Source organism: Vipera berus, assembly GCF_964194415.1.
Source record: "Vipera berus genome assembly, chromosome: 3".
In the NCBI taxonomy this organism is placed as follows: Eukaryota; Metazoa; Chordata; class Lepidosauria; order Squamata; family Viperidae; genus Vipera; species Vipera berus.
Window position 1 is genome coordinate 178,991,351 of NC_138204.1, and position 17,478 is coordinate 179,008,828.

The 17,478-nt window shown below is 38.8% G+C and overlaps 1 protein-coding gene across 2 annotated transcripts in view; it reads left to right on the top strand.

The window, feature by feature from the left end:
* Positions 1 to 14,749: 14,749 nt before the first annotated feature.
* RAB2A (RAB2A, member RAS oncogene family) overlaps positions 14,750 to 17,478 on the top strand; it is a 48,393-nt gene continuing 45,664 nt past the window's right edge. Inside the window, exon 1 of one of the 2 annotated variants that reach the window (XM_081325159.1) lies at positions 14,750 to 15,230. Coding sequence is in view for 1 of the 2 variants with exons in the window: in XM_081325158.1 (XP_081181284.1) it covers positions 15,185 to 15,230 (46 nt within the window). In the remaining variant the exon portion in view is untranslated. The remainder of the gene's footprint in view (positions 15,231 to 17,478) is intronic. The other variant, XM_081325158.1, reaches the window with a different exon arrangement.

The window sequence follows — 17,478 nt, forward strand, 5'->3', positions numbered from 1 at the left end:
GTTTGCAAATGGTTGTTTATGTAACAGTTCTTTAAATCTTGTAAAGCTGGAAATTCATTCTTCAGTTGTGCCTCAGTGAACAGTGATAATGGAATACCATAAATTAGTTGTGGGGGAAATTGTGTGTGAATTCTAAATGAATATGTTTCAGGGGAAAAATTATCTTAAATAACATGAATGGATTGGCAGGAATGAGACAAGAGAGTATAGAAAAAAACAATTTGGCCATTTGGATATGCAAAAATGAATAAGAATGTGATTGGTGAATATCTCTTTATAAAACTATTATATTTTAGGTTTAAATATAAGGGTATTCACATGAACATCATGTTGACTTTGTATCATTATCCTGAGACACATACATTTGTCTTCATTTGTAATTTGATTTCTTTTTATTTTTTCCTTGTACCTGTTCACAAAAGCTTTCAGAATTTTAAGAAGTTTCTTTTGGTAAATCCAATATAGAAAAGTTATCCAAGTCACTCTTTTGATTTATTATTTGTATTATTGCTTTTACTGTAATTGTTAAAACATCAGTCAGTTTCATTTGTACAGAGTGTAGAATCTTTTTTTCAAATCATTCTTATAACCTGTTATTTTTAAATCCACATTTAATTCTCAGTCTTATCTGTTAAAACTTATTCCTTTTAAAACAACAAAAACCCTACTAAAGTTTAAAAAATCTTGTCAATTTTCTTCTCCTATTTTTCCAATTGATTTCAGAATACAGTTAAGAAAGCTTTCACCCAAGACCAGTGCTGAAGATACATAATTTATCCATGACAGAGATTCTTATTAGCATAAATGGCATTCAAAGGGGCTTTTATCAAAAGCTCAAAAATCTTTCTTGTTTCATTTTGCTTTATTGTGTTTGACATTTACAGCTTTAGGTCTTTAGGACATAATTCTGATATTCTTTGGGTTGCATGCTCATATCATTGTGGGAAAAACCTGGGTGAGACTATCTCACTTCAGAGAAAGCCTATGGTGTTGTCTTCTATTACTAATTGGTCTAAGGACATGGGCCAAACTAGGTACCCTCAGAATGATTTTTTAGATAATTCAGATTCTGCAACAGCCAACAGGATAAAATGGAAACAAGTGTATGCTAATTGATATAGTCCAAAGATTCTACCACATGAAAAATGTTATATGGAAGATCATAAAACTATTTGCTAACTCTTAAAAATATTTGGTACTAAATCTGAATATTAAAATAGAGCAGACTAGAAGAATACTTCATAATTAGAATTCTGCTAATTGATCACCTACAAACAACTGATGTGATCTAGTCAAAGCAAAGCATTTTAAGTCCACTTATTACAATGTGAATGTTAAATATAGGTTTAAAAGTTTCATTTAAATCAATAATATTTAAAAAGTTTTATATTAACTGGATATTGCTTACTTTCCATTAAATAGAGGTTATTTTTAATAAATAATATACTGTTCAGTAATTAAGTTTATCAAGTACCAGAATCTCACTACAAATCTGTGATACATAGATAAAAAAAAAATCTGATAAAATTCATTTGTTATGTAAACTACTTAATATCATTATATTACATGTGTTGGATGTAACTTAATGCAAGTTCTCCACCTAGTGGGCAAATTGCTACCTCTAAAAACAGACATTTCTATTTTAATGTGTATTGTTAAAAAAATGTAGCTGTCATGTAAATGACACACTATAATTTACTTCTACGTAAGAGTAATATTAGGAAACATAACCAGCTGCCTGCAATTAGTGCAGGTTCGCATCCCACCAGGCTCAAGGTTGACTCAGCCTTCCATCCTTCCGAGGTAGGTAAAATGAGGACCCAGATTGTTGGGGGCAATTAAGCTGACTTTGTAATAATGCCGCTTGGGGGGTGTATGAAAGCCCTAATAAGCAGGCATATACATAGAATGAAGGCTACTGCTAAGCTTGTAAGCCGCCCTGAGTCTTCGGAGAAGGGCGGGATATAAATGGAATTAAAATAAAATAAATAAAATAAATAACTCCAAATAGAATTTTAACTGTTACACAAATAGTGGTAAGATCCAATTCAGTATATTTACAGGTTTTACAGGAAAATCAGATTATTAAAATGGTTCTGATAAAATTAAATCTTCAACATTTACAACATTTTTAAAAATATAACCATTCAAATTTAAGTGAGATTTTGTTCCTTTTAAAAAGGGTACATTATGTCAACCCGTGAACATTAATGTAACATATAATCTATTTAAAAATAAGCTTTCCAAAAACCATTAGAGGCAATGACAATATTAGGTCAATTTAAATGCCTCAAATATGTGAAGGCTTTTTCAATATTTAATATACTGTATTTAATATTCATGTTTGTTTGTTTTGGTGTACAGGCAGCTAATGACCTTTAAAAATCACTTTTTCACATGTTGCTTGCTGCAGCAAATGTTCCCAGGTAATCATAGAATCAAAATCTTTGCAAGCCCCAAAAACATCAATTTAGGACTTCAGTGTAAATAGGTTGTACTGAAGCTAGACTGAAAATTTAACTGTATATGCCCAGAAAATACTGGGCTGTAAACATTGTTCATGAGAATGAAAAATATCATCTATGGATTGCCAAGGGAAACAAAACAGGCTGTGTAAGAATGCTAGCAAGTGAAGTCCAAGGAAACATCATGATATTTAAAATGACACACTTGTTGGTTGGCTTGCAAAGATTACTTTCTTCCTTCTTTTTGAATGTATAAAAATTAAAGTTAAAAGGGTATTTCCAGATGGAAAACTCTTACTAACATATATTGTACAGCCAGTCCATGTTAAATCAGAAGTATTAATTGGGAAACAAGGGAGTGTTATAAATAAAGATTTTATTTGGCTCCCTTACGTAATTTTGTGTATAAGACAGTGTAATTCTATCATAAAAGCTTCATCTGAGAGAACACTATATTTGAGGGATTTCTTTTCCACAAGAAAGAGATGATTCCAGTCATACGAAAAAGGTAGACCCATCAAAATTAACAAGTCTGAGAAGTTATTTAGAAAAAAGTAGAAGAAAGGGGAGGAGAAGGAGAAAGAGGTGGGATGGGGTTGACAGACAAGGGAAGTGGTTTATTTTAACAGGCAACTTCATTTCCCAGATGACAGGTGATCCAGATGTTGCTAAATAACAGGTCTTAGCCTCTGTTATCATTTGGCATACTGATTGATTCTGCTCACATTTCTATTTCAGCAATTCTTTGGGACTATGGTTCATCATGTTTACAATTGAAATGAAGAAGAAGAATGTCATTTCTTAACTCCTTACCCTTCCTGTTTCCTCTGGCCGTCATATATGAGAAACAACTGCAATAAAGTGCCTTAGGTGCATCAATCCCTGTTTATGTATGTATACATACACACAGGTATATAAACACACACACACAAGTGGAAAACAGCAAATATTGACCCCTCATAAAAGAAATTCCCAGTAATTATAGCTCAGTCAGCCTGATACAGATATCTGGGATGATATTAGAGCAGGCTATCTTAAAAATAACCTGATCGCTAAGAGTCAACATCTCTTTGTTAAAAATAGAACATGAGGCAAATTTTGTTTCCTTCTGGGACAGGATAACCACTGCCAGTCTGTGGAGTCAGAAAGATTAGGGACTGCTTGACTGGAAAGCATAACCTTTGAGGAATTTGGGATGTTCAGTCTGAGGAAATGAAAATGGAAGGGAGGCATTATAGCTTTATGATCCAATGAGGGAAGCTACAAGGAAGATGGTCAAGAACTATGGCCACAGAAATCGGAGTCAGAAATAATATATAGTTTGCAACTGCTACATTTCGTTTAAGAAAAATGAAGGAAAATTTTGTGATAATAAAACCTGCACAACAGGAGAATATTATTGTGGGTTTTCCATATCCCTCTCCATTTAAGAGAGGCTGGACAGCCAGCAATCATGGATGATTTAACTGATTCTCCTGCACACTGCAGAAAGTTAGACCAAATTATCTTGGTGGTGTCTTCCAATTCTATAGTTCCATGATTCTGTGATTAACAATATTTTCCAAAGAATCAGTCCTCTTGTGTTGCCTGAACTTGATGGGCTGCAATTTTAGAGTTGTGAAAAGTGGACTTTTTAATTTACAATGACCTTTAGTATCAAGTTTTGAGTTCCATGAACTTCAAATGCTGATCACTAGAATTGGGATATTTTCCATGATTAAAAATCTACCTACATATGACAGACTGTAAAATATTAATACATGCAAACTTGCTAACTAGATTTGTTTTTCATAGAAAAAGAACCTGATATATATATTTCTAAATTAAAAGCAGGTTTTGTTCAAGTAACCCCCATCTTAACATTAGGCAAGACGATGAACTAAAGTGCAAAGGGCAATATGCATATTTTGCCATGATTTTGTTCATATTAAATATTCACTGTTCTAAAATAATATCATTACATCCTAACTCCTCTGTGTTATATCATGAGCATTGCACTCTTTTGATTCTGGAAAATGACTTAATCGCTTTGGTAATTCAATATCTGTAGAAGCTAATCCTGTTAAAGAACAATACGTAGTTTATTATATTTGATTATGTATTAATTACTATGTAGTTATTACAGAGGTTCCTTCTACATATGACCACACATCCCAATTATCCAGCTAAAAAGTAAAGAATTCTTTTTTTAAGCAGCTTTATAATTGGGGCATAGTATTTGTCGAAAGGCCTTCTCTGTTCCTAGTTGCAGAAATACCATATAAATACATTTAGCTCTTTTAATGACAGTGAAAAAACTTGTAAATGTCACTGAAGCTCTCAAAGTTCTATTCTATAATTTAGTGAGATTTAGGTATTTGTAACTAAATGTATAGAAAGACCCATTCAGTTCTAATTGCTAAATGTCACATTCTTACCCTGTACATAGTATTATGCTAAAAAGAAAATTGCAAATGGCATTCAGAATTAATCACTGTAATAAAAATACAGTTTATCTCAACTAAAGTTGCCTACATGAGTTATTGGCAAACAAACTTCAATAATTAATCAATATTTAATTACCTAAACAGAAAAACAGAATGATGAGGGATGGGCAACCTGTGGAAGGGGGAGCAACTTCCAACTTCCTGCTAGTTTTCCCATTGACTTGGCTTGTGGAAAGCTAGCAGAGAGCATAGGAAATTACGATTACATGACTGCAGGGATGCTGCAGCAGCCACAACTATACAAAAAACAACAACAAAAAAACAAAAACTGGTGTGAACATCATGGAAATATCAATTTCACAGGAGTAATGGGTCCCAGATTTTTTATGCATTCTTTAATTTAGTGTTGAATGGGCCATTTGAGCTAATTTGAGGAAACAAACAAACACAATGAGAGATTTAGTAGTATATAGGTATCAGATAAAACAGTGAGACAGTCTTATGACTTTATAAAATAAAATACAATTTTACAAAAAATATAAGAAGCAAAACCTAAATTAATTTTAAAAACATGTTTTTAATAAAAAGGATGATCTTACTTGTTTTTGTAAATATTCTGAAGTTTGCATTTCTCTCTGAAGATAGCGACACTCATTTAAAGGAATTAGAAAAAGGGGGAAAGGTGTTTTTTAGTTTAAAATGTATTTAAATTGCTCCTACAATGCTACAACTTGTAATGTTGTGAGTTGCTTTTGGAATTCTCTCTCTGGAAAAAACAGCTCAGGAAGGCACTCTTTGACAACCTTCCAGCCATTGTCTCATGATACTGTGAGATTTGCAACTTAAATTTGGAGAAATAGTGTAGTAGCACAGTAGCACAGTAAGGAGCCTTACTGGATTAGGCCAAGAGCTTATCTAGTGTAGAACTCTTTGCCAGTGCCATTCAAATATATTTTAGGAACTCACATGCATGGATACTGTCATTACAAACATGCTGAACATTACAATGGACCTAGAAAATATTACTACCAATAAAACTGCAAGAATTGAGTGAACGTTTGAAATTTCCTGCAAGATGTTGATGTGATGATGATGATAATGATTATGATCTTAAAGCGGTACTCATGTTTTGAAAGCAGGCATGAGAAACAGAACAGAGGCCAAATGATAGCAGTTAAATTTTGCAATCTTACTTGGAACAAAATTGCTAGATGTATAATCTGAATTTAGAACAAGACACTTGAGGTTTATATCTGATGGATAATGGAACAAGTAAGGGGATTCCTAAAAGACATCCATTACGGGCTTGGTCCCACCCAATCCCAAACTTCACTAAAGTAAGATCTCCAACCCCCAACCCTGCCTACCTCACCTCATCTCTGACGTTTTGGCTGCTCTGCAAGCTGCCTTGAAGGGCAGCGAGCAGCCCCAGGACCACACAGTTCTTGGGCTGCTTGTCACATTCTGGGAAGCTGCAGTTGCCTACCCCAGTTCCAACTGCAGTCACCATTGCCACCTTCTACCCAAGAATCCTACCACTTTTTGCTACACCATCCCAACTGACCTTCACTATCTTCTTGCTCCTGCTGCTTGAAAGGCCCAGAAGTGCAACACAAAGCAGCTTTTTGGCACACTATGGCTACAAAAAGTAAATTCTCACCCCAGTTCCAGCTGCAGTTTCATGAGGAAACTGTTAAGCATGAGCTGGGGAAGAAAGCTCCATATGGCCAGTAGTGGGAGCAAGAACATGGTGGAGGTGAGCTGGGATGGTGGAGCAGGGACTCAAAAGGGCATAAATAGATAAGGTGGGGGGGGGAATAGAAGCACCCCTGCAGTTTTGAGTTCAGGTGAGATGCCAAGAATCCCAATTTTGATCACATGACTGGGGGGCATAACTTTGGACACAGTTGTAAGTCCCTTCATTCAATGCTGCCGTAACTTTGAATAGTTATTAAATAAATGGTTATAAGTTGTGGACTACCTGTATAATGTAACAAATCTATTTAGTTTTATTAATTGCTTATGTAGTTGTCTGTGCAACTCAAATTATGTCATACTGAGTGGCATACAAAAAGATAAAAAGAAAAAAATAACTTAGTTTAAAAAGTAAAGGTTCCCCCCGCACATGCATGCTAGTCATTTCCAACTCTAGAGGCCGGTGGTCATCTCTGTTTCAAAGCCGAAGAGCCAGCGCTTGTCTGAGGACATCTCCATGGTCATGTGGCCGGCATGACTAGATGCCAAAGGCGCACGGAATGCTGTTACCTTCCCACCATAGTGGTCCCTATTTTTCTACTTGCATTTTTACGTGCTTTTGAACTGCTAGGTTGGCAGAAGCTGGGACAAGTAACAGGCACTCACTCTGTTACGCGGCACTCGGGATTTGACCTGCCAAACTGCCCACCATCTGATCGACAAGCTCAGCGTCCTAACCCACTGAGCCACCGCGTCCCTAACTTAGTTTATTAAACATTATTAGCTATGAAGTGATGAACAGAACCAATAACTTTTACAAACTCATTCAATGGAGACTCAGCTCTATCCTGACTCTAGACCCTGGGTGGGGGTGGGGAAGAAGAATCAGGTTTTAAGCACCTTAAAGGTCTATAGAGTTGGCCAATCATATATCCAGGAAAAGACTGTTCCAATGGACAGTTTTAAAGTAGATGACAAAATAGATGTAACATGTATCCCAGGGGTCTCCAACCCCTGGTCCGTGGACCAGTACCAGGCCACAGCATGCTAGCAACCAGGCCGCACAAACAAGCAAAGCCCCATCCATGGGATGCAAGCAACACACAAACCATGTTCCCTCTGGTCCACGGAAAAACCTCTCTCCACAGAACTAGTACCTTGTGCCCCAAAAGTTGGGGACCTCTGATGTATCCAGTTCTTAAGAGAAATGACTATAGAAGAGAAACTTAGAAAAAAGCCCACATCTATAATTCATTTGTATGAACTCTTAGTCTTATAGCATAATCTGTATTTCTTTTAAATAATAATAATAACTGGAAGACCATTGGCATTGACAAATTCGTCATCAGTCAATTGCAAAAGTCGGCATTACTAAGAAGAGCTTCCACCCTGCGATATCTGTAATACCATCAAACATCCACACCTGCCTATCCCAGGTCCTTGGTAAGGACTCGATAGGTAGACAAAAATGCCAAATCCAGTCTGAACATCTGGCTGTATGATGATCAATAACAATGATAGAGTTGGAAGGGACCTTGGAGGTCCCTTTCCTGCTCAGGCAGGAAATCCTATACCATTTCAGACAAATGGTTGTCCAGTCTTTTCTTAAAAACTTCTAGTTTTGGAGCATTCACAGCTTCTGGAGGCAGGTTGTTCACTGATTAATTGTTCTGTCAGGAAATTTCTCCTTAGTTTAAGATTGCTTCTCTCTTTGATTAGTTTCCATCCATTGCTTCTTGTCCTGCCTTCAGGTGCTTTGGAGAATAGCTCGACTCCCTCTTCTTTGTGGCAACTCCTGATATATTGGAACACTGCTATCATGTCGCCCCTCATCCTTCTCTTCATTAAAGTAGACATACCCAATTCCAGCAACTGTTCTTTATGTTTTAGCTTCCAGTCCTCTAATAATCTTTTTGCTCCTCTGTACTCTTTCTAGCCCCTTCATGGATTACTGCCTTGTCGTGGCGAAGGGGCTTGCGTAATTCAATGAAGCTATGAGCTATGCCGTGCAGGGCCACCCAAGACGGAAAGGTCATAGCAGAGAGTTCTGACAAAACGTGATCCACTGGAGAAGGAAATGGCAAACCACTCCAGTATCTTTGCCATGAAAACCCTATGGACAGTACCAAAAGGCAAAACGATATGACGCTGGAAGATGAGCCCCTCAGGTCGGAAGGCGTCCAATATGCTACTGGGGAAGAGCAGAGGGCTAGTACTAGTAGCGCCAGAAAGAATGAAGCGACTGGGCCAAAGCCGAAAGGACGCTCAGCTGTGGATATGTCTGGTGGTGAAAGGAAAGTCCGATGCTGTAAAGATTCTTTCTCCATAGGAACCTGGAATGTAAGATCCATGAATCAAGGCAAGCTGGACGTGGTCAAACAAGAGATGACAAGACTAAACATCGACATCTTAGGTATCAGCGAACTAAAATGGACAGGAATGGGTGAATTTAATTCAGATGACCATCAGGTATACTACTGCGGGCAAGAATCCCTCAGAAGAAATGGAGTAGCCTTCATAGTCAATAAAAAAGTAGGAAAAGCAATACTGGGATACAACCCTCAAAATGACAGAATGATCTCAGTTTGAATCCAAGGCAAACCATTCAATATCACAGTAGTCCAAGTCTATGCCCCAACCACCAGTGCTGAAGAGGATGAAATTGACCGGTTCTATGAAGCCCTACAGCACGTTATAGAACTAACACCCAAAAATGATGTCCTTATCATCATGGGAGATTGGAATGCTAAAGTAGGAAGCCAAAAGATAACTGGAATAACAGGCAAGTTTGGCCTTGGAGTACAAAATGAAGCAGGGCACAGGCTAATAGAATTTTGTCAAGAGAATACGATGGTCATAGCAAACACTCTTTTCCAACAACCCAAGAGACGGCTTTACACATGGACATCACCAGACGGTCAACACAGAAATCAGATTGACTATATGCTCTGCAGCCAAAGATGGAGAAGCTCTATACAGTCAGTAAAAACAAGACCAGGAGCTGACTGTGGCTCAGACCATGAGCTTCTTGTTGCAAAGTTTAGGCTTAAATTAAAGAAAGTAGGGAAAAGTGCTAGGCCAGTCAGGTATGAATTAAATCATATCCCTGTTCAATATACAGTAGAGGTGACAAATAGATTTAAGTAATTAGATCTGATAGACAGAGTGCCTGAAGAACTATGGACAGTGGTTCGCAACATTGTACAACAGGTAGCAACCAAAACCATCCCAAAGAAAAAGAAATGCAAGAAAGCAAAATGGCTGTCTGAGGAAGCTTTGCAAATAGCTGAGGAAAGGAGGGAAGCGAAAGGCAAGGGAGAAAAAGAAAGATATGCCCAATTAAATGCAGAATTCCAAAGAATAGCTAGAAGAGATAAGAATGCCTTCTTAAATGAACAATGCAAAGAAATAGAAGAAAACAATAGAATAGGGAGGACCAGAGATCTTTTCAAGAAAATTGGAGAGATGAAGGGAACGTTTCATGCAAAAATGGGCATGATAAAGGACCAAAATGGCAGGGACCTAACAGAGGCAGAAGAGATTAAGGAGAGGTGGCAAAATTACACAGAAGAACTATACAAGAATGAGCTTAATGTCCCTGATAATCACAATGAGGTGGTCACTGAGCTCGAGCCAGACATCCTAGAATGTGAAGTGAAGTGGGCCTTAGAAAAGCTGAGCAACAACAAAGCTAGTGGAGGTGACAGTATTCCAGCTGAGCTATTCAAAATCTTAAAAGACGATGCAGTAAAAGTGCTACACTCAATTTGCCAGCAAATTTGGAAAACTCAACAGTGGCCACAGGATTGGAAAAGATCAGTTTACATTCCAATTCCAAAGAAAGGCAGTGCCAAAGAATGTTCAAACTATCGCACCATTGCACTCATTTCTCATGCTAGTAAAGTTATGCTTAAAATTCTACAAGCTAGACTCCAGCAATATGTGGATCGAGAACTACCAGAAGTACAGGCAGGATTTCGAAGAGGCAGAGGAACTAGAGATCAAATTGCTAACATACGCTGGATCATGGAGAAAGCTAGAGAGTTCCAGAAAAACATCTACTTCTGCTTCATTGACTATGCTAAAGCCTTTGATTGTGTGGATCATAACAAACTCTGGCAAGTCCTTAAAGAGATGGGCATACCAGACCATCTTATTTGTCTCTTGAGAAACCTATATGCAGGCCAAGAAGCAACAGTGAGAACTGGACACGGAACCACTGATTGGTTCAAAATTGGGAAAGGAGTCCGGCAAGGCTGTATACTGTCACCTTGCCTATTTAACTTATATGCAGAGCACATCATGAGAAAGGCAGGGCTAGATGAATCAAAAGTTGGAATTAAGATTGCTGGAAGAAACATCAACAACCTAAGATATGCAGATGATACCACTCTAATGGCAGAAAGTGAAGAAGAACTAAAGAGCCTCTTGTTGCGGGTGAAGAAGGAGAGTGCAAAACTTGGGTTGAAACTAAACATTAAGAAAACCAAGATCATGGCATCTGGCCCTCTCAATTCCTGGCAAATAGATGGGGAAGAAATGGAGGTAGTGACAGATTTTATTTTCCTGGGCTCCAAGATCACTGCAGATGGGGACTGTAGCCAAGAAATTAAAAGACGCTTGCTCCTGGGGAGGAAAGCCATGACAAATCTAGACAGCACACTAAAAAGCAGAGACATCACCCTGTCAACAAAAGTGCGTATAGTCAAGGCTATGGTCTTCCCAGTTGCAATGTATGGCAGTGAAAGCTGGACCATAAGAAAGGCTGAGCACCAAAGAATTGAAGCCTTTGAACTATGGTGCTGGAGAAGACTCCTGCGAGTCCCTTGGACTGCAAGGCGATCAAACCGGTCAGTCCTAGAGGAGATCAACCCTGACTGCTCTTTAGAAGGCCAGATCCTGAAGCTAAAACTCAAATACTTTGGCCATCTAATGAGAAGGAAGGACTCACTGGAGAAGAGCCTAATGCTGGGAAAGATTGAGGGCAATAGAAGAAGGGGACGACAGAGAATGAGGTGGCTGGATGGAGTCACTGAAGCAGTAGGCGTGAGCTTAAATGGACTCCAGAAGATGGTAGAGGACAGGAAGGCCTGGAGGAACATTGTCCATAGGGTCGCGATGGGTCGGACACGACTTCGCAACTAACAACAACAACTCTTTCTAGAGTCTCAACATCTTTTTTACATCATGGTGACCAAAGCTGGATGCAGTATTTCAAGTGTGGTCTTACCAAGGCATTGTGAAGTGGTATTAATACTTCATGTGATCTTGATTCTATCCCTCTGTTAAAGCAGCCTAGCACTGTGTTGGCTTTTTGGCAGTTGCAGCACACTGCTGCTCATATTGAAGTGATTGTCCACTAGGACGCCAAGATCTCTCTCACAGTTACTACTATTGAGCAAGGTACCACCTATACTGTACCTGTGCATTTGGGGTTTTTTGCCTAAATGTAGAACCTTACTTTTTTCACCACTGAATTTCATTTTGTTAGAGCCCAATGTTCAAGTCTGTCAAGATACTTCTGCATCTTAAGCCTATCTTGTGGAGTGTTGCCTATTCCTGCCAGCTTGGTGTCATCTGCAAATTTGATGAGTTCCCCATCTTTCCCCTCATCCAAATCATTGATGAAGATGTTGAAGAACAGTGGGCCCAGAATATATTCATTAAAACTGTCATAATATAAAATGTAGGTCAAGCCAGTATTACAAAGCCAAATATATATTCCTCTGCTTTATAAAACTGACAACAGGGACAAATTACTAGTAATTGTAAGTTAAAGAAACTATATAAACTTTGTGTTGGTACTGTAGGAAACAACTATCTAAGTGTAAGCCTATTTCTATGTTATTATTGCACAAAGCACGTGTTTTGAGCAGGAAAAGTAAACCATTTCCAATTTATATATTCCTTAACATGTAAGAAAGGGCAATAACTGCTAGTATTTGTCTCAGGAATTAAGTATTTTTTGCTTTTTATAAGTTTATATGTTTATATTATGGGGAAGAGAGAATTACAGCTATTTAATTCACTTATATTAACATGCAATGTTTTTGAATAAAGATACTGGTATATTGGCAAACAGTTTTTCTACTCTAAGTATATGTATGTGTAAAGAAAAGGCATTCAAACCTGTTCCCAAAGAGATGTGTATGCCTAAGCCACTTGATCAAGAGTCTACAATATCATAATGCAACACACCAAAGTCTGAAATTACCATTCCAGATAACTAAAGTACAATGAAATACTTTGGAACAACATTCCTGCATCTTAAGAGGCAAAGCTAAAATAGAGAGCAGAATAATATAGAGGTATGGAATGGCATAGTGCTGAATCTTGAAAGCAGGAAACACATAACTAGAATGACAGTCCCAGAAAGGTTAAATAGGAATGAAAATGCTTGTGAATAGGATGTTTCTGCCCATTTTCAAAAGTTTACTCTCCAATTACATGCCAGGCCCATATGGGCTTAGGAAGCAGGTTTTTCTAGTTCTTGGTCTGCTCTGATCTTGACTGTCATTCCAGTCCCAGGAATGATGCCAGTTCCTCCTACTTCTGGGGATAGTAATTCCAGTGCTTGATCTTTTCTCCTTTAAAGAGCCCTTGCGCTGACCTTTTTTCCCTCAGGATCCATCATTCCTGCCATTAACCTACCCTACAGTGCTTACAGGAGCTACTATTCCAGTCTTGTACCATTGTTTTCCACACAAGTAGATTCCTGCTCCTACTCCAGTCACCCTTGTGCTTTATTTGCTTATTTATATCCTGCCTTTATAATTTTTCACAAATAACACAAGGCAGGTGGCAAGCATATCCAACACACCTTCCTCCTACTTTCTCCACAACAAGCCTGTTGTTCCTGCCATTCTTTTTAATGTGAGGGCTTTTATTTCAGCCCCATTCCAGCCCTTCAGTTCAAACTGCCTTATCATTTTACATGGTATCATTCACAAAGCATCACAATCTCTTCTATCGCAAGTCTATTGACCCATCCCACTTGTTTTCATTATACATTCCGCGATTAGAGTTCACTTTCAGTTTTGTAGTGATTTCAACAGAGAGAAACAAGTCTTGTCAAGAGCCTCTCTTAGGAAAATTTTTACAAAATGTTTTATAGATGGCATCTGGATCCCAAGAAGTTGTCTAACATGTATCCTAACTTACAGTCTAAATGTTGGAGATGTGGTAGTTTAGAAGCCACCTATTTTCATATGTGGTGGACTTGTAGAAATATAAAAGCTTTTTGGATTAAAATTTGGTGGAACATTCAAAAGATTTTTAAGAGAAAGATAAAGTTTTCTCCGCAATTGTTTTTATTGGGTATTGTTGTAGATTGTGATGTTGAATATGATAACAGCAGCACGGTTACTGGTGGGACAATACTGGAAGAAGGATAGTTTGCCTACTATAGAAGAATAGGTGCTTAAAGTTTCGAATCTTGCAGAAATGTCTAAGATTTCTGCTCACTTGAAAGATCATTCACAGGAAAGATATATTTCAGTTTGGAGGAGATGGATAGATTATATTCAGAATAAATATGGGACTAAAAAGTTCCATTTAGCTTATGAGTAGATTTTAGAGGGATATTGTTATTGATTGTTGGTACTTTGTATGTATTTATGTTAAAGGGGAGTTAAAGCACATTATGAATTTGGTTAATTGTATATTATGTATAATTTTTATTTAGAATATGATTATTATAACTATAATCCTGTATTTAGCTCTGGGAAGTGGGGGGGGGGAAGTGGGCGGGTTTGGGGTGGGGGGGATTTGGGGATATATTGTAAAATCTTGTTTTTGTAAAACTCTTTAATTAAAAAAAAGAGCCTCTCTTAGCTCCCATCATTTCCTACGCAAAGGTCCAATGATTTCTTACGGCCGTTCCGTGTCCTCCCTTCTCACGTGATTCAGCTACGAGCCTTGTTCTAATCTGACAGGGGTCTTCAAACTTGGCCCTTTTATGACTTGTGGACTTCAACTCCCAGAATTCCTCAGCCAGCTTTGCTGGCTGAGGAATTCTGGGAGTTGAAGTCCACAAGTCATAAAAGGGCCAAGTTTGAAGACCCCCTGTAATCTAAGACACCGTCCCTGCCCCGCCCCGAGCCAGTAAGCCTCCGCCTGGGTGTCACTTCCAAGGCTCCTCCCCCTGCTCAGACGCCAAGAAGAGGCACCGGAGGTCTGAGCACTTCCGGGTCGGCGAAGAGCGCTTCGTGACGTTGCCGAACCGTGTAGGAGCCTTTCTGCCTGTTATTGTTCCTGCCCCCTCCCCCTCGGTCGCTCCCATCTCGCGCCTCGGGAGGTTTCCGAGCCTCCTTGAAGACGCGGCGGAAAAAAAAAAAGAAGGAAAAGGAAAGGGGCGCGCGGGCCGGTACAGCCGAGGAGGCCGACGTGAGAGATTGCCGGTGGCCGGTTCGAAAGGGAAAAGGGGTAGTTGGAAGTCGTGCCGGGGGTGGGGTGGGGGTGTCGCCGACGGCTCCAAGCCTCACGTAGCGCGAGCTCTGACAGAGAAGGGCGGAGGGGGGGGGTTGTCAACGCCACGCCACAGAGGAGCGACAGTCTACGGAGAAGGCAGGCGGGTGAAGCGGCCGGCATCGGGAAGACATGGCCTACGCGTATCTCTTCAAGTACATCATAATCGGGGACACAGGTGAGAGAAAGCAAAGGGGAAAGGAGCCGCTGCGGAATGGGAGGAAGCCCGTCCTGAGGGCCGAGCCGCCTGCGCAACGCCCGCCTCGGCGGCTCCATTTCCGCAGTGTTGGCTGCGCCGACGTGGTAGGGACTGCTCAAGGAAGGGGGAGGCGCTCGACTTGGGGACCGCCCGCAGCTTGACGCCGGCCTGCTAAGGCCTACACCGGCGGCCGTAGCTATGCCGTGGTTCCAGTCAAGCCGCTGGGTGTGACTATCCCAATACTGTAATTTCGTTGGGAGTAGCAACCAGGTGGACGTGAAGGAGAAAAAGAGGGGGGTGGGAGTGGTTAGTGGGGCGGGAGGGGGGGTTTAGGCCTGAAAGAGCGCTGTTAGGCGAATACTTCGGTGAGGTAAAAAAATAAAAATGGTGACGGAGCTTGACAACGCCCCGGTAAGGGGTTCCCATGCTAGACCTCAAAACTGCCACGCTTGAAAAGTTCAGGTCTAATCTCCCATTACACGTAGTGAGGCTGAACACTTCTCTTGCCGATTTTTAGGTTAAGGTGCTCCCAACAAAAGTGTCATTCCTTGGACATTGGACAGTTAATGGACATACATACATACACAAAGGTTTAGAATAGAGTTACTGGGAAATTGAAATGAATGCATAGGCTTTAATATATACTGCTCAAAAAAATAAAATAAAGGGAACAGAAAATAAGACATCCTACTATTAAATACAGTACATTGTGTTGTTTAAGTGTTCCCTTTATTTTTTTGAGCAGTCTAGTTTTTAACATTAACATGATTTTAGGCAATCTACTTTCTTTTGGCCTTAGCATCTTAGCTATAATATGGCGTAAATGCAGTCTCTTGTTTCAGCATTTCCAGGCTTGATTTTTTTTTCTTATTACTTTACCTGTTTTGCACTGTTACAGTTTACGCTACCGGGGTTGAGATTAGTGTCTGTTATTATTTCATCTTGGAGTAAAGTGGCATCTGATCTGTTTATACAGATATAGTAATGTAATAATTAAATATTTTGGATTCCATATATTTGGGTTTTCCTCAGATTTGGTTTTCCTCAGCCAATTAAAGTGGCTGTACATGAAGGTGTATGTATCCACAAACTAGGCATTATTCATTTTATTAATATCAGAAAGAGAAAGTCTGACATTATCAAGTATGTACAAAACTAAAGCCAATGAGTTCCTGCAAACTAAAAAAATGCCATGTGAAGGGGATGGTTAAAATATTTTTGGCAGTCCTGTCTTCTAGATGTTTGTATTTCTCTGGGAAATGTAATTTTTTTGTAGTGATTTATGGATTTAGCCAACTTTCCCCAGGCAGACCAGATAAAGAATTATAAGAGAAGCCCAGAGTATAAGCGACATTGTAGCTGGTAGAAGGCTGATTTTTAGGCCTGGTTCATGCATAATGAAGTATACTGTAATTTGTTTTTGAGTAGACAGGATGTCCAAATATAATCATGTAGCTTATGTATAGCAACTATAGTTATTCATGAAAGATGCATTAAACTAAATTTGGCAACTTAAATAGTGCAATTATGTAATCCTGCCTTCATTAGTCATTGAGGAGCAATGGTGATTTTGATGCTTATTTTTCATTCTGAGATTGCTAAAAGTTAATGTTCGGTTTATACAAAGCATTTTCCATACTGTTCAGTTTAGAAAACCTCTCAGAATGGTTTATAAAAGTTGATAAACCTAAGGCTCCCTTGTCAATAATAAATTGTAACAAATTGAGATGGGGGGGAAATCAAATAGGTAGATAGTTTACATTTACATTTGGATTACTTCTGAACACAGCACACTTCTTTTTTCATTAAACAGCTGTTATTTCATTAACAGTTGCATTAACTTTAATAAGTCAACTCTTTCATGGAACAACACATGCGCACACACAAACAGTTGAGGCTCAAAGAATAGTCAAGCTTCCTTAATACTAGAGCAGTGCTGTGCAGATCTGTATATAATCTGCATGCACAGATTATTTTTATTTACAAACTTGAAATGATCTAAAATAGAAAAAAGACTATTTTAGTGTTAGAGTATATGATAATTTATAGGGGTTCTTTTTTTTTTTTTGAATAGTAGGAAATTGACTTTTGGAAGTGTGGTTGGACCATATTTGACATTGTTGATAATTCATGTATTTCTTAAACAATGGTACAAAAATAACACAAAATATTTATAAGTATTCCTCATTTATTGATTGCTCATTTAGCAACGATTCAAAGTTATGGT